General features: G+C 37.2%; 1 protein-coding gene and 1 long non-coding RNA gene across 2 annotated transcripts; both read right to left on the bottom strand.

The window, feature by feature from the left end:
• Positions 1-17,839: 17,839 nt before the first annotated feature.
• LOC147543359 (uncharacterized) lies at positions 17,840-19,104 on the bottom strand. Its single transcript, XR_015223145.1, has 3 exons — positions 18,933-19,104; positions 18,485-18,850; positions 17,840-18,248 (listed from the first exon to the last, which is right to left on the bottom strand). It is a non-coding gene; the product is annotated as an uncharacterized LOC147543359 (long non-coding RNA).
• An 829-nt stretch (positions 19,105-19,933) lies between these two features.
• LOC147543358 (uncharacterized) lies at positions 19,934-23,975 on the bottom strand. Its single transcript, XM_086632823.1, has 4 exons — positions 22,465-23,975; positions 21,427-22,188; positions 21,059-21,199; positions 19,934-20,874 (listed from the first exon to the last, which is right to left on the bottom strand). Exons 2-4 carry the CDS (start codon positions 21,730-21,732, stop codon positions 20,686-20,688), a joined length of 636 nt encoding a protein of 211 aa, XP_086488949.1. The 5' UTR covers positions 21,733-22,188; positions 22,465-23,975; the 3' UTR covers positions 19,934-20,685.
• Between the last annotated feature and the right edge of the window lie 251 nt (positions 23,976-24,226).

The following is a 24,226-nucleotide window of genomic DNA, read 5'->3' as shown; positions in this document are numbered from 1 at the left end:
GTTTTAATTAATTAGATTTCTTGATTATGCTAAAATGCTTATTACTTTTCCCTTTATACGAATTTGATTTTCTTTTCATTATTTATACTTTATGGTTTGATATTTCATGCTTATTTAAAATGTTTGATGAAGTATGCTTATTAGTTGATGAACTACAGTTAAGAGATCATAATTTTTATAAAGAAGGTGAATAAAATTTTATAATTATGAAATGGTGTTCTTTTTCAACAAAAAAAAATGAAATGGTGTTCTTGAAAATATCGTGCGGAATTTAAATCCCAAGTTATAACAAAAGATAATTAGCTGATTAATTAGTTGTTAATTTCTCAAAGTGAATTTATGTGGTGGATTCCAAAATCCTAGACTTTTTCTCATCTTGATTTCTTCCGACTTAGTTCATTATTTGTTTTCTCAATTATCCATATCAATATATCAAAACGTGCAAATTTCTAGATTTGAAACAAATTTACTTGTCTTCGTGGATCGACCTCAGTCTTACCGAGTATTATAACTTGACGCCCGTGCACTTGTGGGTGGTCACCCTTTTGGGTCCATCAATTTTTTGTGCCATTGCCGAGGACAAGTTTGAAATATGTTTTAAAACTTAAATTAGGTATTTTTTAGGGTTTTATTTTTTTTGTAGTTTATTGTCTTTTAGACCACTTTGACTTTCTTTTATTTGTGTGTAGTGCACGAAGGAGCTAAAGAGAAGGCGCGACAAGGAAGAGGACATTGAGAAGACCATTTTTTGTTATTTTAATACTTTCCTTTTTTTTATTTAATTTTGTGAGAAAGCGTAGTTAGACTCTTTTTGTATTTCTTGTTATTTTTTCATTTTGTTTTAAGGAATTTATTTGGTTTTGACTCTAAATTAGAGGGCATTAGTTTTTGTAACCAAAACTAAAAAGTCTCGAGGTTCGCACACTTGAGGGGAAAAGTGGCCAGGGTCTTCTACGAAGGTTGTCGTCCGTCTTGAATGGGAGATAACTTTGTTGAATTTTTTTTCATTCACACTTTTTCATGCTCTATTTATACCTATTTACTATATGTATCGCTCTCATATAATTATAAAAATTTTCTGATCACCCACGAATCTCTTGTAAGTTGGTATCTGTGATGTTTTTGTTTGACTAATTGAACACCGAACTGCTAGTTTAGCGATGGGGGACGAAAATGTCACATTTATGTCACCTAATTTCGTTGTGTTAGTCATTTTCGGGTTTTAATTCTTATAATTTATGTGTTTATCTTGTTCGGTAGCTTAGCTGGAGCTAGGCGTTTAATTCGAAATAAAAAGGACCAAATCATCACATTTCATCATGCGACCGATACCGAAAGAAAAGAACACCAAAAGTATTTTGGTCACAATCTGAAATCAAATGACAAGTAAAGTTGTGGTTGAAAATCTTAGAGAGAGAAAGTTGATGAAGCTTTAATGTGGATTTTGAGTAAAATGAAGAAGATGATGTTGATTGCTAAAGGGACCCTCATGACTACTAAGGGGAAATCAAAACTTTGCTAAAATAAGATCGGTTGCAACTAAACACTTATGTTCTCCAACGATCCTAGCCTCGCGCTACACCGGAAAAAAGATTTCAACCTAAACTCGCAGCTTTCTTTATCGTCTTCCCGTTTATTACTTGATTCGTCATGTTTAACTAACTCTTGTATTCGGATCGTGAAGCATGATTTTATATATGATGATTTGCTTATTATTTGTTAAATGCTAGTTCAATTAGATTCATCTAATTAGTGTTTATCAATATCAATCTCGTTGATCGACACATAATTTGATAGGGCATACTTAGTTTGATAGTCGATGCTTAGTAACTTTTGATCGGTTATACTTATTTTGATTCCTTATACTTAGTAATGTCATATTTGTTAGTTGTCAACTAATTTGACAGTGTGTGCTTAGTTTGGCAGTCGATACTTACTAACATTTGATCGGTTATACTTATCTTGACACATTATGCTTAAGATTGTCAATGCGTGTGGGTAAAGTTAACTAACCTTCCATGTTAATAAATAATTAGTGTTTATCAATATCAATGGATCAACATATCCCTCTCACCCGACTCTTACTCGACTCTTGTCCGACTCTTCTTGCGACTCTTCTCCCGAATCTCTATCACTACCTCTCACTTAAATACTTTAGCTAGGTTTTATTTGTTTTTTTTCAAATCAAATAAAAAACTCCTATTGTTATCTTTCCGTTTTAGTCTAAGATTATTATTAATTCCTAGATTGGCGTACTAGACTCATGGATATCTGAATTACCTTCCTCGTTCCGTGGATCGACCATGGTCTTACCAACATTACTACTTGACACCCGTATACTTGCGGGTGTACTCTTCTGGGGACCATCATTTAGTTATCATATTAGTAAGAGCAATAACCTCATTACAAGATAGGATAAGCATTTCATCATCGACCTCCTGACCATTTAGGAAACAACATTACGCAATTCTAAGCCTTACTTAAAATTAAAAACTGATTTACTTATTAGCCTCAAGGTGACCAGCTTATAGGACCTTCTTCAGAAATCCAGAACTTGATTATTATTTTGGTATTCCTAGGGAGAGGGAATGGGCGAAGCTCATAATTCTTTTCCACGACTGCCTCGAGAAGAAGAAACACTGCTAACGGTAGGATAATTACCCCAACTTCCATAGTTGGGTGTTTCCCGGAGAATTGCTTGATCCTTGTACTGTGACGAAGTAATCTTAATTAGAATCATAGTTCCAGATCTATTTCTTAAGTGAAATTAACTAACATGTCATCTAGATTGTGTCTAAGTTACTTGTTGGAGTCATCTTGCTTGCTTCTTTGTTATCTTTGGGATCTTCGTAGTTTCGTTACTCTTTTGAGAAGAAAAACAAAAGAGAGAAAAAAAACACAAATCAATGGACGCATTGTACTTAAACAACTTGAAAAAGTTGGAAGAGATACTGACATTGTTCGAATTTGGAGAGAGACTTCACGATAAGAATCTTTGTATGGGATGAATGTCACTACTCAAAATAATCTTGATCGGTCCCATTATGATAGTAATTATATGGGCCAAAATACGTCACCAAGAGCGTCCCCACAAATCCACGATTAAGGGGTTACACGGTGATCAAGCCCATTAATAACTAATTGGTCCGACCCATTAAGCTTCGGGCACCCTGAAGCAACATCAAGATACGCAAGCACTTCCAGCCCTGGATAAAGAACTCAGTCCTCACCTCCTCAGCGGACCTCCCACGGTGTATCCGTTGAGGAAATGTTATAGTCATTCAAGATGACAATATCTTGGACATACCCATTAAACGGTAATGTCATCTGTACTTATAGTGACAGCTCATGCCTTACCACCATTAAAGATGACAAGTCATCTTCCTTACTTCGCCCACGTGAATATTTACGAGGGTTGCCTTAGTCAACAAGGACAGGCCTCATAGGCTGCCATAATCTCTCTCCAAACAAGTTAGACTACCCATAGAGATCGAGCTCCGGCCATTCTACGAGTCGTGCCTAAACTCCGACCATTCTCCTCAAAGTTAACATTCCAAAGGATATCATTTGCTTACCTATTACTTCTCTTGCAAGCTTACTGACTTGACCGTCGGAGCCCCCTTAGGCAGTATCCATCCCGGTGTCTCAATGATCTTACTGTGACGTGTGTTTTGTCTCTTGCCTCAGGTTAGGCCCCAAAGACGTCGTCGGGTGCCCATAAAAATATTACCAGGTGAAGCTTTGATTTCCAGCCAACGGCCCGGTCTTTTTGACTACGTGACCCGCGATTTCATACCCTCACAGTCATGACGTTGATAACTATTGGAATTATCATCAACCTCAACAAGGTTATGTCCCTCAATTATGAAACAACAATAAGTATCAACATTTTAACAGTCAACATTATATTAAGGATCCGATGGCTAATTTGTATGGTGATAGTTATTGGAATTATTCCTTTTTTTTTTGTTGAAATATTGGAATTATTCTCAACCTCAAGGAGGTTGTAAGTCACATCATACATATGCCAATAGTTCATCCTACATGCAATATGATGAAAAAATTTATGATCCAAATATGTCTCAACCACCTCAATAGGATAACATTCAAACTACTGACTCTTCATCATCTTATAAGGCAAAATTTATAGTGATCTTGTCAATAGTAATATAGAGTTCAGAGAAACTAATGAAAAAGCTATGAGATATCTACAAGAGTTAATCAGTTAGCTTAGAAAACTAACATCATGGAAGTAAATTATTATTGTTCAATGGATGTTGGATCGGTCGATCACAGTGAGAGAATAAGACGATGATAGTAGTAGAAGTGTCGTAGATGACTTGTTAATCCCTCTGTATGAGAGAGAAAGTAGTGGGTTGTATTCGTTGATTGCGGGATGCCAGATGTATTTACCAATGATCGGATGCTTGAGTGTCTTAATCGGAAGCTGGGTGATAGTGTTGAGTCTGTATTCGATGTGTTTGTCTCGAATCAGATAATCTGTATCGTTCTTGGTTCAGTCAATTTATAGTGTCTTGGGTCGACTGCTACCCGGAAACCTAGGACTCATCAAAGGAGGGCAACCTATCTTTCTTTCTCCTCAAGACCGCTCATCAAGGAGGGCGACCTATCTTTCTCTCTCTTGAAGACCACTCATCAAATGGGGTGACCTATCTTTCTCTCTCCTGAAGATCACTCATTAAAGGAGGGCGACCTATCTTTCTCTCTCCTGAAGACCACTAATGAAAGGGGGACAATCTATCTTTCTCTCTCCTGAAAACCACTCATCAAAGGAGGGCGACATATCTTTCTCTCTCCTGGAGACCACTCATCAAGGAAGGACGACCTGACGATCAAAGTAGGCAAGTTACTTTATCTCTCCTAGAGGTCAGACCTATGATAATATGGAGTACAATACTTAATACTCTAAGTTACTCAGTCTGCTTAGGGTAGCTCCCCAAATCCCAAATCTCAAGCTAAGCACCTTGAAATTGAAAATTTAAACCTTCAAACTGGATCCACGAACAACGCCTACCATGAGTGCACAATCAAATGAAGGAGATATATTCTAAGTCTGGAGCTATGACCTTTTTGATATAAATATATCCTAAATGTTTGAAGGTATAACCTTCCGAAGGAGTGTCCTTCGACCAAGATGACATTGCGTACGATTTGGCTTATAGGATAATGATGACCTTATTTGGAAGATCAATCGATCTGGTTCAATTAGGAGTTGCAATGTTTAGCTAGAAGCCGCTTACAACTGTCGGATCACTTCGGTTATTCGCGGCTAACATAGATCAGATCCTACAACGGGTTACACATAAGAATGGTAACTTGAATAGTGAGAATAAACTGATGGGAACTAGTATATGATAGATAATATCTAGTCTGACGATACTCAAAAGATAGAAAAGAATCGGGCTCGAAAGAGAAGTCCAAAAGGCAAAAAGCACACTTTTTAGACCGGGAAGGGAATCCCCCCTGGCCGGCCATATAAGATAAGTGGGCCGGCCAAAACAAGCTCATAAAGGGTTGTTGTGGCCGGCCACACTAAAGGGGAAACCCTAATTAGGGTTTATCCCAATTAGGGAATTCCAGAAGAATTAAACTCTAACTTGTGCTTACCTTTTATGAGAGACTTTTGAGATTCTTTATTTGAGTAGGACTCTACTAAGGTAGTATTATAACTCTATAAATAGAGTCTTATATTTCTTTTGTAATCCATCAAGGAATAAAAACAATTTCTTTGATCAATTTCAACTAAACAATCTTATAGAAGCGAAGAGTAAAAGATCACACTGGAGGGCAAAATGGAAAAAGAAAACCAATACTTATGAAAAGGGAAAAATCATTGTGGTTGGTGCGTGTGATTCGCACACATCAATTTAATGATTTATGTCCAAGTGAGGGTGTAAATAACCAGTTTTTGGGAAACGGGAGTGTAGTTCAAATATCAATATAATAGTAAAGTGTATGTCAAATCTCTCTATTCAAAGAAATGTAAGAGAAATAATAAGAAGAAAAATTAAATCAAGTCAAACACTCCTGAATGTGGGTTGCAGCCTAAGTCAAATATAGTTTTTTGACATCTTCAATCGGAAAGATAGATTAGCTGTTCTTTGATGTAAAATTCGTTAGCACGCTTCATTGCAAGAAATAGATAAAAAATTAAATTGGGAAAGTAAATAAAATGAAAAAGTTAAAACTCCCAAATGTCGATTGCAACCCAAGTCAAATACAGTTTATTTTAAACCCTTGAGGAATTTGTGCGTCCCAGACTCTCTCATATAGGTTTAAATAGTAGTAATCTGCTTGTTTTGTTAATTTTAGTAGTAATCTTGGTTATGATATGTACCGAGTATAATGGACTGTTAAGTTTATTTCAGGTTTTAATTATCCCTACTTTAATCTTATAGATAATTACTCTGTTTAATTTATTAGTTATCTTGTTGGTGGTTTACTTTCCCTGTCTTTACCTTCTCTTCTTCCTCGCTGGCCTCCCTCTCTGATCTCCTCTTAGGCGAAGGGAGAGAGGTTTTCCTGGAGGTGCCCGTAGCCTCTACAGCGGGTTCTGACACCTAGAATAGGCTAGAGGGCTGACTTGGGTCGAGAGTGTTCACCTTCAAAAGCTAACCTTTTGCCTTATTTTAGAGGCACCCTAGAGGTCGTCTTGGACTTTAGAATTTCCCTTGTCATAGGGCCTTACCACTATAGGTGGCTCTTTCCTGTGAGTTCTTAAGGCACTCTCTTTCTTTACTCTTTTAGATGACTATAGAGAATAACAGTCCCTCCATTCTTAGTTGGAACGTGAGGGGGATTTCCTCCTTAAGTACCCGGAAACACTTAATGCATATGATTAACAAATTGAATCCCGATATCGTTTTCCTAGCCGAGACTAAAACTAAATCTATAAACATCAACAAATATATTAAAATTACGAAACATTACAATAACCATTTTGTAGAACCTATTAGGAAAGGAGGAGGATTAGCCATTTATTGGAAACACAGTATTAACCTTAAGGTGATTTATTCGGACTATAATATTATACACATGGAAGTAGTTAATATTAATGACAACTCCCATTATATTATTACGGGATTTTATGGTTGCCCTCATCATCACAATAAACTTAAGCCTTGGAAAACCTTAGAATCTCTTGTTACTAACAATGACATTCCTTGGATAGTCATAGGTGACCTCAACACCATTTTAGACGACCAAGACAAAGTAGGTGGATCATTAGCCTCTAACTCTCACACTCCTAAAGTGATGAATTATATCAATAATTTGAGTTTACTGGATATAGGTTTTATAGGAACCCCGTTCACATGGAATAATAGACAATTTGGTGATAATTTCATTCAAGAAAGGCTAGATAGGGCGCTAGCTAACCTCTCGTGGCTCCGTATCAACAACAAATATAGCGTTAGTCACTTGGAGACGGTGGGCTCTGATCATCTCCCCATATTTCTAGCAGAGATAGAAGATAACAATGACAAACCTAAACCCTTTAAATTCCTTCGAACTTGGATGTCTCACCCGATTGCCATGAATTTATAGCTAATAAATGGACAAATCATAACAATATTCAAGTTAACCTTAAAAAGCTCAGTAGGCACTTAACTAAGTGGAATAAAACAGTGTTTGGCAACATAGAAAACAACATAAAAAATATCATCAGTAAGATAAATGCCACTACTAATAAAGAAGAGTTTACTCAATTAAATTACAGCCTCGAAGAATGCTATAAACACCAAGAAATTCTATGGAAAGAAAAATCTAGAAACAATTTCCTCGAAGTAGGAGACAAAAACACTAAATTCTTCCACTCTCAAGCCATTCAACACAATAGGAATGATAAGATTAAAGCTATTAAAAACACGGATGGGGACTGGCTCGAGGATAGAGATCACATTCAGGCTACTTTCACCCAACACTTGTTGAACATTAGCTCTTCTTCTTATAATAACCCGAGCATAGACAACCTCAACCTTTTTCAACCTACCATTTCAGCAGATCAAAATCTAGAGCTAGTTAGTATCCCAGATCAGGAAGAAATAGATAGAGCTATTATACACTTGAAAAGAGAGGCGGCCCCGGGGCCCGATGGTTATCCCCATTTTTCTTTCAGTCGAACTGGGATACAGTTAGCCCCAACATTTATAGTTTAGTTCAAAACTTCTTCTCTTCAGCGGAGCTCCCTCCGGAAACTAACCATACCCATATTTGTCTGATCCCCAAAACCACTTCCCCCCAAACACCAGCGGACTATAGACCCATTAGCCTTCTTAATACCACGTATAAAGTTATTACGAAAATCCTGGCTGATCGTCTTAAACACTCTCTTCAAAACATTATTTCCCCCTACCAAGCTGCCTATATCCCAGGGAGACAAATCACGGATAATGTTATAATAGGACAGGAAATAATACACTCTCTCAAGACCATGAAAGGTTCTACGGGTTACTTTGGACTGAAATTAGATATGTCCAAAGCGTTTGACAGAATTGAGTGGAACTTTCTGACCAACATTATGGCTAAATTAGGTTACTCTGATCACTGGATCAAGATGATTACTCAATGTATTTCTACCTCCTCGATGGCGGTTCTCATTAATGGCCGGCCGGGTACCACCTTTTTCCCCACTAGGGGTATTAGGCAAGGTGACCCTCTCTCTCCTTTTCTCTTCACCATTGCCATGGAAGGTCTCAGCCGGTTGATTAATGCTGAACACGAGGGCAATAAGTTCCAAGGGTTCCCTACTAACAACCCTAACCTGGAAATTTCTCATCTTCTGTTTGCAGATGATTGTATTATTTTTGGTCGGAATTCTATAGATAACATTCAAACTCTCAAGCATATTCTCAAAACATTTTGTGAAGCTTCAGGCCAAATGATCAACTATAGTAAATCCAAAATTTTTTATTCCAAGAACTCCCATCCGAAATTCAAGCGTCTCATCATGAAAATGTTGAAAGTTAAATATGCATCGGCTTCGGAAAAATACCTAGGCGCCCAGTTATTTATTGGGGCGCATAAGAAGAAGGTCTTCAATGACATTCTTCTGAAGATTAAAAATAAATTAGAGAAATGGAATCCCAATTTCCTCTCTCAAGCTGGGCGTACTATTGTCGTTTCGACAATAGCGGCGGCCGTACCCCGATACCAGATGCAATGCTTTACCCTCCCGAAGGGTATTTGCAAGAGCATTTCGACTTTGCAAAAGTCTTTCTGGTGGGGTAAGTCTAAAGTTATTTGCACGAAAAGTTGGTCCTCGATTTGTCGACCTAAGAATTTAGGGGGGCTTGGTATCCATCCCCCTGAACTCGATAACCAAGCCATGTTAGGTAAGCTTGCTTGGAGGATCAGATCTGAACCAAATGCTATATGGGTGCAATTCCTTAAAGCAAAATACTTTAGCCACACAGAAAACCCCTTGCCAGCTAAACCTCATCATTCGTGGCATTGGAAAAATATTAGCAAACAGATGAATAACATCGAAAAATATATGGCTTGGGAAGTCCACAATGGTAATAAGATTGATATTTGGAATGATTACTGGATACCATCATTGCACCATCCTATTACTAATAGTACTAACTCCCATTTATCTAAAGTTTCGCAGCTGATAGAGGAATCCAAGTGGAATGAAGCTCTGCTGAATAGCACATTTGATAGTAACACTGCTAACTTAATTCTTTCTATTCCCTTAGCAGACAACGAAGAAGACCAAAGAAAATGGACCCTAACAAAATCAGGTAAATTCTCGGTTAAATCTTTATACCATAATCTATGTACTAGTATAAACTCTCCTATACCCATCTCTCCAAACTGGAACTTCATATGGGCCATTCCGGTCATCCCCAGAATCAAACTTTTCATTTGGAAGATCTGTACAAAAGCCCTTCCGGTGAGGGTTAGAATAGGTAAATACATTGACAATAATCTGTCTTGTCCTAACTGTCCTGAAACGGAAACTATCGAACACGCGCTTCTTCATTGTCCATTAGCCAGAAATATCTGGTTTTACTTCAATATTCAGTCAATACAAATAACATCGGTAGCAGATTGGATTTTTTCTTGGGAGCAGGAATCTCAAATTAGTACCACGACTGATAACACCCACTTTGCCATTATATTATGGATAATCTGGAAAATTCGGTGCGACCATTGCTTCCAATATGAGATAAACAACCTGGACAAAATTTTCAACATGATTTCCACTTTCCCTAAATACACAGAAGTTATTTCGACAAAAACCAAAATAGAAACAGGAAAATGGAACCCCCCTGACAGTTCCTCGTTAAAAATCAACGTAGATGCTTCATTTCTTGACATTCATAATGTTATAGGAACGAGTTTGGTTGTGCATAATAATGAATCCAAATTTATCGAAGCTAGTGTTACCGTCTCTAGAAGCAGAAACGCAGAAGAGAGCGAAGCTATTGCAATTTAAAATGGCATGATCTGGGCTGAATCTCACAAATATAAAAATATTATCATTGAAAGTGATAATATAAATATCATACAACATTTAAAGAATAAAAGTTATGAAATTCAATGGCAATCCAAAATTCATATAAAGAAAATTCAGGACATCAAGCGACGTCTGGATAAAGTTAAATTCTCCTACACTAACAGGAAGTTCAATCAGGTGGCAGACAAGTTGGCGAAGTGGGCTAGAAAGAGGAACAGGAACCAATCATGGAATAATGTACCTTTTATGATTTCTAAATTGTATTGTAATAAGACTCTTTTATGTTAGTTAATATAATCTACCCTTTCAACAAAAAAAAATATAGATAGATCACTGCAAGTACTTTGTTTCCCTATAGCCGAGGGACTTTAAAATTTAAATATCACCTCCACTTTTTTGTCTCTTTTCCCATTCAATTTATTTTTTCAAATCAGCCCAAACTTTTATAATGATTTGACTCCTTCAAACTATTTTCTTACACTAAATTATTTTTTTTTTTTCTGTTGAACGTTCTTACACTAAAACTTACCACACAAGTAATAATGCACAGGCTCCGTCAAATAAATTTCAACAAAGAAAACAAATAAAGGAACCCTAACACCTAGTTTATTTTTCTTGGTACGCGTTTGCTTAAATTTTTCATAAAGGAATCCTAACTACTAGTTTATTTTGGATCCCGTTTGCTTCAAATTTACCATTAATTAGTTTATTTTTCTCGGATCGCGTTTGCTTAAAGTTTACAAGTGTTTATAATTTAAATTGCATTTGGTAAAACAAGAATACTTTTAAAAAAAAACTATAATTTCGCTCTCTCGAGAAACTGCTAACCCACCGTGAATTCTCATCTTCCTCCTTAAATAGAGGTTACAAGGAACCCTAACTGGTAGTTTATTTTTCTTGTTTTTCTTGGATCCCGTTTGCTTCAAATTTACCATAAAGGAACCATTAGTTTATTTTTCTCGGGTCACGTTTGCTTAAAATATACTAAGTGTTTATAATTTAAATTGCATTTGGTAAAACAAGAGTACTTTTGAAAAAGCCATAAAATAGCTCTCTCGAGAAGCTGCTAACTTATCGTGAATTCTCATCTTCCTCCTTAAATAGGTGTTACTTCACCTTATAAACAATTAAAGATTCAACCGTCAACTAGGGTTTTGAAAGCCAAAAAATTTCTCGCGGCCCTTTATTCTTTCTCTCTCTAATTCTTTATTTATCTAGTTCCTTCTTTATTAAATTTAAATCAGTTTTCTCCTTTTACAAATTTAAATCTCCTTTTTATCTCTTTAGGCTAGTTCCCTCTTTATTAAATTTAAATTAATTTTCTCCTGTACAAGTTTAAATCTCCTTTTTATCTCTCTTAGGCTAGTCAAATTTTTCTTCCTAAACTATTTAAATCTTCCCTCAACAAAAAAAAAAATATTTAAATCTTTCTCTAGGTTATCCCTTTCTCCATCTCCCAATATCTATTTTCTTCTTTCTATAACTTTCAACACTATAATACATGTTGCAATATTTTTTGTTTTTCTTTTCGTTGAACTTGTAATATTTTTTGTTGAAAGATATACCTTGTAATCTATATACAGGAATTATAATGACATATATACATATAATAATACATAAATCTACATTGTAATATATATATATATAGACGAGGGTATAATTCGGACGCGCGGGACACAGACAGTTCTAATAAATGCGTCACGTGATGTGATATATACGCGCCCCACATTGCAGCTATAGACGCCTCTCGAAAGCTAAAGTTTTAAGGGATACATATGTAAACGGGGTGCCTACAACAATAATATGGGTGACTTTAGTCTTTCAAAAGAAAAAAGGGATCTTTGAAAATATATTTTTTCTTATAATCTCAACCCATGATTGGTTTGTACCTTAAATCTTAACCTTCAAACGCTGGGAGATCAAATTCCAACCAGTAGAGACCATTAGAGACAAACCTGGGAGAGTAAATCTTGGTCATTGGGAGGAAGGGGAAAGATACCCTCCCCCCTTCTTATATAGATAGATTTATTTTTTTGAGAAATCGACCACGATCTACGTTAGTTGTTACAAGGCATTGATACATCATGAAGATGTGATAAGCACGATAACCGCCTAAACTCAACCGTTAATGAAAGAGGCCTAAAGTCCAACAACATGAAAGAGCCCTAAAATCCGACAAATTTATTACGTTATTTATACCTTTAATAACTCAAATTCAATAAACCATGAATTCCACCTTCTCTAAGAATTGAACTTGAAACCTCCAAGATTTTAGAATTTATGTAAACAATTTTAATCACTGGGCAAGCAAGTGTTGACTCCATTTATATATATATATATACACACACAAAGCACACATAGTGTATTATTATGTACTTCTATTGATGGTACATTTGTATCGTCTATATATAATATATCCATGTACTTTATATGCTACTAAGAACATTATAATATATCAGTTCACAATATGTATGTATATATATATATATAACAAGAATGAAGTTATTTTATTTATTTATATGGTTTCATATATTATTCATATGCAAGGTTATCATTGATATATATTAAAGTTGGCAGGAACTAAGATTCAGAATAGGGCAACCTGGATTCCTAAACTCCACAAAGTATTTGTTTATTCATGGTTAAAGTAATTGAAATAAGGTAAGAGATCAGGAACTAGGGGTGGGAATCGGTCCGGTCCGGACGACCGCGGGCCTTAACTTCATCGGTCGGTCTCGGTCGGGCACTCAAAATCAATGTTCGCCTATTTACTCGGTCGGTCCGGTCCGGTCAAAATCAACATTTCCATTGACCAAATCCCGCTTGTGACCGAGAGACCGGTCGGGACTCACCGGTATCGGTCGGACGGTATCGGGCCAAACCACCTAATTTACAATTAAATAATACCTAAATGAAAAGTTAAAATTAGATTTCATATTCTTATACTCTTAAATACCACTTAGACTTAGACTTGGTCACTTACAATTTACATGTAAGACTATAATACTTTCAACAAAAAAAAAGTAACATTACAATATTGGGGGTATTTAAATTAACAAAAGGGAAAAGTGAGATATTAGTTACAAAGGGATATGACGGGCCTATCGGTCGGGTAGGTTGTTATTTCGGTACTTAATAGTCGGGCCTATCGGTATTGACCATCGGTCTTTAATCGGACGGGTTAATCGGTCCGGTCACCCGGTCAAAAGGATATGACCATTTCCCGCCTGCTAACTACCCGACAGGCGGGCCGGGCTTTTCCCGTCACGGGTATCGGGTACCCGCGGTACCTAACGGACCCGGGCGGACCCAAGCGGGTATCGGGCCTCCGGGCCGTTATCCCACCCCTATCAGGAACACACTTAAACAAAAAAAGGTTATGAAAATCTTTGTGATGAACTTTTTACAAAGACAAAGGAATAGTACGATAGAAAGAAGAAAAAAAATTATTGGGATAACACAAAAGAACAATAGGAATAATGATACAAGTTGATTTATTTCTGAGGAAGGTTAACATATATTTACATAAAAGCAATTTTAACTTATTTTTACTAGCGCTACTAATCTTTATGGGTCTAAAAGCACTTTGTAGTGAAGAAGTGCATTGGTTCCATGCAAACCATTTTGGAGGACCACCACTATGAGTCTAAAGATTCAAGTATTCAATATGGAGATTGATTCATAATGGTGGCCAATACACGGACAATCAAATATCTTATGTGGACAACAAGTTTCGGGCTCGATGGAAGTTGACTACGCTTGACTTTACTTATTTATATTTAATAGTGGGACAAAACTTTAAGACCCTAAATATCAAACAATAATTAATGTGGGGACTGAATACAAAGAAAATAGAGAATAGGAATTTTTGATGAAAGGCCCAAATTTTGGGCCCAAATACAAAAAAAAACCCAACAAGATTTATTATCTCACCCAAAACCCAATAATCAAATAATAACTCATATCAAACCCAAATACACATCCCAATGTGCAATCCGGGCCCAACTCTTATCTCTAAGATTTCATATTTTCTTCTAAACCCTCTTTTGCCCTCCTATATATATCCAACAACTCTAACAAATCATATCTTTCTCTCTCAAAAATCTGATTTACTTTCTCTCTCCAAAATCTGTTTCCACCTTCTTATCTCTCTAACTAAACCGAACCCCAAACCCTATTTTCCACCTTCTTCTCTCTACAGTCACCATCTCTTCGATCATCATCTTCGTTTTCACCTTTCTCTCTCTAATATTTTCATCATCTTCGTTCAGTCATCACCTACAGACACAAACCGAGATACAAACCCTCTTCTTCATTCATCATATCTATTCATCTTCTCCAGCCATCAACTTGTTCGAATCACCATCTTCTTCTCCTATAAATCCAGGTAACTGTTGATGATGAAACTCTTTTTTATGAGATTGTATGCTTTTGTTCATCCTTCTCGTGTAAAGCTTAGTTTCTGAAGTGTCCGTACAGTTCTTTCGCTGTCCGTACATCTTTTTTGTTTCTGGTATAACTTTAACGTTTGTGTTAACATTTACAAAAATTTCTGAACATTTGGTTACATGTTACAAGTACTTTATCATGTGTTAACACATTTGTTTCATAGCTATTGAATTAGCAGTTTGACCAACATTTGATAGAATGATCAGACATTGCTTCTTGGACCACCTGATTATACCACATATTCGAAGCATTCAGTAGAATGTTATCCATCATTTTCACATAATTTCACACATTTCATTAAATTATACGGCATTCTCATTGATAACTGAACATTCATACGCATGTCCAGACATTCTCTCTGGTGACGCGACATTACACTAGATGTTCATACATTTGTTAACCTGTTAAGACAATCAATGATACTTTCATAACATTTTATTCAATTTTGCAGTATGGAAACTGAAAGGTCACTTTCTACATCTCAAAATAATGACAAGAAGTTAGTATGTGACTCATGGGGCAACGTATTTACGGAGATTGGGCAAATATTCCCTGGTGGTGTCAAAGCTTTTCGACACGCTCTTGGTCGTTATACCATTGCAACCAAGAACAACTACAAATATATCAAGAATGAACCATGTCGTGTGACTGCCGTTTGTTCCAAACCCGGATGTAATTGGAGAGTCCACGGGGTTGCACCATTGGGATGTAAATCCGTGTTTCTTTTGAAAGAATACGAACCGATACACGATTGTCTCGATGTTGTTCTCAAACCTGCGGATCCCAAACTCTCTAGTAAACTTGTTGGCAGCCTAATGGATGGCGACATCAGAAAACACCCAAATTGGAGTACTGCTGAAGTTAAAGAAAAGTTTCAAGACGATTACGGTGTTGAGTTGAGCTATTACTTTTCTTACGGTGGTAAGAAGGTAGCCATGGACAAAGTATTTGGGCAGGAGGGTGATTCCTATGCAAAGTTGAAGTGGTACGTAGATTCTTTGGCGACTACTAATCCCAATAGCATAATTGATTTGCAAATCGAACCCACTACCAATAGATTTGTCCGAGTTTTTATTGCGCTTCACGCATCTATCCTTGGGTTTCAACACTGTCGTCCCGTGATCTATATTGATGGAACATTCGCCAAAACACGTTTTAATGGCTGCATTTTAGCTGCGGTTACCAAGGACGGAAACGACGGTATGTTTTCATTTTCACATCGTACGTTAACATTCTAATGTTCCTGCCAACACTTGACAAAATTTTAAGAACATGATCTACAATGTCGCTGCATCCAGTGAGATGCTGCGTCATTTATTGGTGTCACTGAACATTACCACGTATGTTTAGACATTTGATCATTTGCTAATGCACTATTGCTTTATGAATCAACAGCACTAATTTTGTATTATTATTTTTTTGTTAGGTCTTTTCCCCATTGCTTACGCAGTTGTGGACATTGAGAATGATCATAATTGGGATTGGTTTCTGCAAAATTTGAAATTAGTGGTGGATCCGATCAAACGTTACACCTTTATTTCGGATAGACATGCTGGAATTCTAAAAGGCGTGAAGAATGTTTTTCCCACCGCTCACCACTCATTCTGTGCTTGGCACTTACGATGTAATCTAAACTTGAGAATACGTAACGGGGCGCGCCAGTCACGTTATTTTCAGAGTCTCATGTTTACGGCGGCACGTGCATTACCCGAGAGCGAGTATCACGCAACCATTGAACAAATGGTTGAGATGGGTGGAACCAATGTGGAGAGGTTTTTCCAATCCCTTAATCCGGAATCATGGGCAGATTCCTTTTTCCCCGGAGATAGGTATTTTGTTTACTCTTTTTCAGTTGAAATGTTGAAACACCATGAACCTTGTTACCGGCACACTTTAAGTTTACCCAGTAATTTTTTCACATTTAATCATAGCTTCTGTTATGCAAGGACATTCTTTCGAGTGTTTTGTCATTCGGATTAATGTTGATACATTGTTGGATGCCATAAGACAGAAGATTATGAACAAGATGAGAAAGCATAGAGACGCCGCTATTGGATGGAATACATTTCTTTGCCCATCCATTAACTTGGAGCAACAAGCGAAATACAAAGTTGCGGAGACTTGGAGATACGTCGAGGCAGCCCCACTTATTTATGAAGTATATTCGACTCCACGCCATTCCGTAAATCTTGGTACTCTCACATGCTCTTGTCGGCGTTAGCAAGTAGATTCGCTTCCGTGTCAACATGCAATGTTATGCATCAACAAGACTCGGGGTGATAGTACATGTTTTTACGATCCAGTCTGGACGGTGGAGGCTTACAGAAACACATACCAACATTGTGTTTACCCCGTTCCAAATTATGACGAACCCTATACTTTTGATCCATTAACCAAGACTCTTCCTCCACTAGTTAAAAGGGCACCAGGGAGACCACGTACAACACGGTTGCAGAGTTCCGGAGATGTTACCAGGAGGAAAAGAATATGTCGCAGGTGCAACCAACCCTCTTATCACAACAGTGCAACATGTCGGGCCCAACTGTAGTTCTCATTTTTCTAAATGCTTCAACATCAACGATATGTCTCAACATGTAACAGACTGTCTGTACATTGTGTTGAATGTTTTAGAAAAATCTTTTGATATTTAGTACATATTTTGTTCTCTTGTGAAAATGTTATAACATTCTACAAAATGTTCAGTGAATGAATCCTTACATGTCTTACTATTATTTACCATGTGTCAACATTATGGATTTTTTTGAATACATTCGTATTAATGAAGGAACATTATTACATATTTCTCAAACATTTATCAATTTGTCCAGCATTGAAAGGAATGTTCTAACATATCTGTATCTTTTGGTATCAATTTGTCACACATGTTGTTGAAGAAAAATAATAATATATTCAAATTTACTTCATATTGTTTTAACATAAACATCCCATCCAAAATCATTGTATGTTGTTAACATCCCAAAATAATTTACAAACCATATTTGTTTGTAATATAATCAAGAATGAAGTCGTTTCGGGTTTAGTGATATGAACATAACCCGTTACCTGAACAACTACTTCATTTTTGATTAAAAAAGATCCTTTACAAAAAAAACATACACAGGGTAAACTACTTCAAGCTCGGGCCATCCTCTAAGATATCGTATTCTCTTTCAAAATGTTGTGGGTTAGCTTGGCCCTCTTCCTTTGTGCCAGGGATACCCAATCTGGGTTTTCTGTACGCTGTTTGGGTCCTGTTGTCGTGCAGTCTGCCACGAGCTCTTCAATTTTCAAAATGACAAACAGACCGCAATCCGGGCTGTTCAAGACACAAACGAAATGTTAAAGCATAACCAATAATGTTTCTACAGTCACAGACAATTCTGAAACATAATGTTAAATGAGACTAAATTATTAATAACTACGTGTGTTTTTATCAAATTTCTAAAAACATATAAGTTTTTGTTCCAACATTTCCCGGAATGTTGGAACAATTTCAAACTAATTAAAACATGCATCATAATGTTGGAACAAATAAAGAGTGAGAACACTTACTTTTCTCCCTGAGTAGGGAATTCTGGCTCCCCAACGACATCTGCATATTTTTGTTGGGTTCCAAACATTGTGAATCCAACTTCTTCCATTACATCCTCGACATATGCCGCGTACTCCCTGGCATTTTCGTAACAGTCCTTGGCCTTCTTCTTGTCAAATGACATTGAATCATAATGGGTCCACCTATGGAGAAATACATTGTATATCAATAGTGTCCAGTGCCCCCCCCCTTGCTGCGTCCCCCGTTGTTGGTTGGCAGATTAGTGCACACACAAACAATATCTCCGGTTTCCCAGCATTATTACTCAACGTGCGATTGAGCATATGTTCGATTGAAGCTTGGTTGACCTCCGACTTTATCATTGTCTGTCGAACAAACACAAAGTTATCAAAATGTTCACTCATATAAAAGATGACGATAGGAAAACATTCTAATCACTTAACTTACGTAGATCTCTGATGGGAGGCAAAGCACACACTTTTCTTTCAATTCCTTGTGATTAGTGACGAAGGAACTGGCCCAGTTGATTATCTGTGAATCGCATTCTAGATTCATCATCAACATGTCGAGCTGCTTTCCACGTATGTCGTTTATCCCGTCACTAAACCACACTTTAGTACTGGAAAATGTGGAAAAAACAGTGTCACCTTTTGTAATGATAGGACATATCAGCCAATGCTAGAACATTACAGTAAGCTAAAATTAATGTTACAACACAAACAAGAATGTCCAAACATTATTGTCAGTGCATGAACATTACAGTAACCTACTCGTACCTTTTGTCACTTTTCCTGAGGAATTCTTCCATCAGACCCTTTTCATCTTCCTTGACATTCTTCCAGACTGGGCTTCTTCTCCAGTTTCCAAGCTTCTTAACTTTCTCTTCTTCTGACTTTCCGGCTCCCAACTCTATAATGTCCTCTACATTGATTGTTTTCTTTTTCTCGAGTTGCTTGCCTTTCTCGGTCAAAGTTCGGGTTCTTGGCTGAGTTTTTACCCTCTTTACCAGAGAGTTTTGTTTGTTTTTCTCTTTCGTTTGAACAACTTCAGCCATTTCAACCTGTGGCTTATTTACAAAATCGTCTTCCGAAGAACTTTCATTCTCCACGATCTCGTAGTTTTCATATTCTTTGGCCACTTCACAAACCTCTGAAAAGAAAGCTGAAGGCCAAGTCAGCTGAAAGTCTAGTTCTTCCGTCTCTTTTTCACCTACATTCAAAACACTTGCAAATATCTTTTCACCTGTCCCCCACCACCACACGTTTAACTAGTCAACATTCGATAGAAAACCAAATCTTAACAAAAAGCATTCTCCAATTCTTGATCAATATATATAAACGTTATCACGGATGTTCCAACATTTTACGTATTTATGCGGAGAAGAACACTTACTTGTTTGTTTCTTATTTATTACTTAGCCGACCACTCTATTGTCGTTCGTGGTAAAAGACAGTCTTCAATTGTCGTGGTAAAAGACATCGTGGGAGTACGATAGAACTCTTTTACTTACCGTTTATCAAAAAACTTGTAACGATGGCCGAACAATTTATGTTCATACCAATCATCTGACAAGTAAGTAAGAATTTCAGAGAAGATAGATTGATTGCACACAAGTTAATACGTTGCTTAAAAGAAATAAACTAGAAATAAAACCAACTTAAATCTAAAAAAAGACAATATTCATTACTTTTATAACAGTATCTCAAATGTTGAAGCATTCTGGTATTTGCTCCAACATTTCCAACTTCTTATCAAGCAAAAACAGGAATGTCAACAGAAGTAAAGAATTGCGTGAGCATTTACTCACTTGACCCAGCAACTTGGCTCTCTTTCTGCTCCTGGTTTTGCCCCTCCCCTGAAGTTTGACCCTTTTCCAACTCATCAGAAATTGCCTTCTTACCCTTATTGTCTATTTCTGCTCCTTCAGTTTGGGCTTCGGCATCACTTTCTTTTTCGTTGCGGGCTTCTACGTTTACTTGTTCCGCATTTTTTGGGGCTACTTCCTGCTCCACTATCTTCTCTCCACCATCTCCACTCTCCACCTCTTGTCTAACCTCCCCACCCTCCACCTCCTCTCCAACAGTCACCAAATCTCTACCAACCTCGTCTCTAACATCCACCTCCCCTCCGACACCAAAATCAAATTCCAATACATCATTTTTCTCTCCTCTCTCTCTCTTCATCCTCTCCACCTCCTCTTTTAATACTTCTCTCTCTCTCTCTTAACCATCTCACACTCTCTCTTAACCAACAAATTCTCTTCTCTCAACCTCTCCACTTCCTCCTTCAACTTTTCTACTTCCTCCTCATTCATCTCCTCCACCACCCTCTCCGTGAACTTTAACAACTCTTCCTCTTCCACAGACTCCGCCACCAACTCCACCTTCACCTACAAGAAGGGATACATATGGTTATTATCTCAACACCTCTTAAAAAAATACATGCATTTAATTAAATGTTCCAACATTCATGCAAATGTTCCAACATTTCATAAAATGTCACTCAGACATCAGTTATGTTAGAACATTAATTCAAATCACCGAGACATTATAAGAAATGTTAAAACAAATTACCTGCTCTTCTGTAATGCTTTCCAGCTCTTCTTCCAGTCCTTTAAGGAAGAATGGCTCGATCATCCATCGAGCTATTCTAGGACTGACCCCTACTTCTCCAACCAGGTCCTCATGGATCCTGGTGTGCATGCAATACCAGTACTGCAAAGAAATTAAACACTCTTAGGTCAGTACTGTTTTTCTTTATCACCATAAGAAATGGAAACACATTCTATAAAATGCCCAAACATTCTCCAACATGTTTCAGCATTAGATAAGCCCCCAAAAAGAATGATGAAACATTTAAAAGAATGTCAGAGCAAACTAAGTTGACTTTTATCACTATAAGAAATTATGAAACATTTAAGTGCATGGTTATGAATACTTACGGGGAGAAGAGTCAGGCATCCTGAAGCTTTTGCCGGGTCTTCCGAGTGCTTGTTTATTCTCTCCATCATGTAGGAGTGAATAGCTCTCGCCCATGAAACTCTTTTCATCATTCTCTCCGTTTGGAGATTGTGATAAAAACTCCCGACAACCGAGGAGCCGGCAGCTGAAGCAAACAGGAATGTGGCTGCCATGTACATAATCCAGAGCTTCAAGAACTCAATTGCCGGAGCCTTTGTTCTTGCAGCCACATGCAAAGCCTTTTCGATGCTGGGGCCGCCAAAAGATAAAGCCTTTCCCTCTACCATACAGTCTCTGAATTACTTGGTCAGATACTCGTCCTTTGTGGCATCTAGGGTGACATTGGTTGGGAATGCTTCATATATTTGTCCTTCCATTGGGACTCCCAACAGCAAAGCAACATCTCCGGGAGTGAACTGAATCATCTTCCCTCCGATGTTGAAGGCTTGGCTCTGTTTGTCGAAGCAATAGAGCAGATCGTAGATGGCTTTGTTAGGCTTCTCGATAACATTCTCCTTTCGGAAAGTAATACTGGTCACTGCCTTAAACAAGGGCCCGAAGGGTGAAGCAAACAACATCTTTTTTTGCTCTTCAGTAATGTCGTTCTGCAATTCCCTCGCCACCTTATAAACTGCTTTCAAATTACATTTGTAATTGAAAGCAGCTTTCTTCTTCTGCTCTTTAGCCTCGGTATGTTTGGGCTCCTCCGTCGGCACTCTAGCCTTCGATGTAAACCCACGGTGCTTCAAAGAAACAATAATAGAAATGTCAGGGCATTCAACAAAATGGTCAACAGTAAACTGAATGCTTCATCACAATAAGTAATGGCAGATCATTTTTTAATGTGTCTACACAATAAGCATAGGCCAATGGTCTACACAATAATGACAGATCAATAACTGAAGCAACATTTTACAGAATGTCAACACACTAACAAATATGCATAACAATTATAAGAAATGTGAGAACACAAACATTAATTACAGGACATTGTAAAAAAAATTTATACAATAACACACCTTTGCTTGTTGGGGGCTGGCAACTTTCTTGCCTTTTTTGCTTGGCCCAGCATTTGATGGCTCTTCAGCAGGTCTCTTCCTGGGGCTAGCCCTCACAGGAGTCTGTTGTTTCTTATCAGCACCATCTCCTTTCTTTGTGTTAGTTTTAACCATCTTGGGATTGTCTGCAAAAGTTCTTATGTTTCAAACAAACACAAAGACAAACAAACGCAGAATGTATCTACACAACCAAAATGTATAAACATATACTAATTTTTTTTTTCACAACCATGAATGTTAAAAAAAAAACATTCTGTTAATCAACAACCCATAAATCTTGATCAAATGACTAAATTTCTCCACAGAAACATAAATGTTAAAACAACCCTAACCTAGAAACTTGATGTAGTATCATAAACACCCAAATGACCTTTATGTGTAGATGCATGCTTTCGAAATCACTAACAACTATCAAAATGTCTAAACATAATCCAACATTTCTTCAACACAACCCACAATGATAAACCAAATCATGCACTTCATAAACAAAGACAGACCCCCAAAAAACAAAGACAAAGTACTAAATGTCTCCACAGAAACCTAACTTTCGGATCACAACCCTAAATGTTAAAACAAAACTAACCTAGAAGCTTGATGAAGAACCATAAACACCAAATGGTTCCGAAATCACAAAACAACAACCAAAATGTTTTATCACAAACTTTAGAGCAGCTTAACCCTAATATTTTTTCGAAAAACAACCCAAAATGATTTATCACAGACTATACATCAGACTACAAAACTTGAAATCATAAACCCTAATTGTTTGAAAACTCCCCCAATTTTTCAAACACCCCTAAAACTGTACCAAAACCCACAGATGTGAAACAAAAACCCCAACAATGTTCCAACAATCCTAATAATTTACCAACAACAGAGAGAGGATCAAGAGTTAGAGGAAGAACAGAGATGTACCTGTTTTTGAAAGAGAGAGAGAAATCGAGAGAGAGGCTTGAGATTCGTTGAAACAGAGTGAAATAGAGAGAAAAAAGAGTAGATCCGGTTGCTTAAATAGGTTTGGTTGAGAGAGATTCGGCGGTAACGTTTCGAATCAAAGAGGGTTTAATGGCTGGAGATTGTTTCGCTTGAAAAAGAGAAAGAGAGAGATAGAGATGGACCGGTTTTCTAGTTTTGATCGAGATAGAGAGGAGAGATAGTGAGCAATCGGTTGAATGAAGAGAGAGAGAGAGAGAGATGGAGAGGTTTGTGTCTCACCGGTTTGAATGAGGAGAGAGAGCGCGCGGAGTCCGAGAGAGAAGAGAGTAAGGCTGACATGAGTGATGAGAGGGTTGTGTCTAATCAAGTCATTTTTGCTTTTTTTGGGCGGGAAATGAGTGAGGGAGAGGAGAGGTAACCATTTCTTTTGTAGGGATAGAGAGGTAATATCACTTTTTGGGTTTTTTTTTAGATAATATTCCCTATTGGGTTGGATTTGGTATTTGGGCTACTTTTTTGGGCCTTAGATTTATCCTAGCTTCTTTTTCATCGTTAATTCGTTATGAAAATAAGAAACTAGTCGGTGGAAGTTGGGTTGAACAAAAACTTCAACCCCGAAAAGATCAACATCATCTTCTTTATTACTCAATCTTGGTCTTAGAAATTCAGTCACTTGTTTAATTTTTATCATTATCTCTATAATTTATATTCTTTACTCTTCCCCTTTTTTATTTACTGATGAACATCAAGGTTGTACTTTCACAACTTCCATCAACTGTGATCTTAA

Source organism: Eschscholzia californica, unplaced genomic scaffold, assembly GCF_041429995.1.
Source record: "Eschscholzia californica isolate CP2 unplaced genomic scaffold, dmEscCali1.0.p SCAF_4, whole genome shotgun sequence".
In the NCBI taxonomy this organism is placed as follows: Eukaryota; Viridiplantae; Streptophyta; class Magnoliopsida; order Ranunculales; family Papaveraceae; genus Eschscholzia; species Eschscholzia californica.
Note: the sequence above shows the minus strand (reverse complement) of the source record. Positions and strands in the feature narration are given on the sequence as shown.

Excerpts from the sequence above, each read along its gene's own strand:
- LOC147543358 (XM_086632823.1), bottom strand. The coding sequence starts at position 21,732 with ATGGTAGAGGGAAAGGCTTTATCTTTTGGCGGCCCCAGCATCGAAAAG. Across the intron at positions 21,200-21,426 it reads GATGCCTGACTCTTCTCCCC|TACTGGTATTGCATGCACAC; the intron begins GTAAGTATTCAT and ends ATTTCTTTGCAG. Across the intron at positions 20,875-21,058 it reads AAAGCATTACAGAAGAGCAG|GTGAAGGTGGAGTTGGTGGC; the intron begins GTAATTTGTTTT and ends CCCTTCTTGTAG.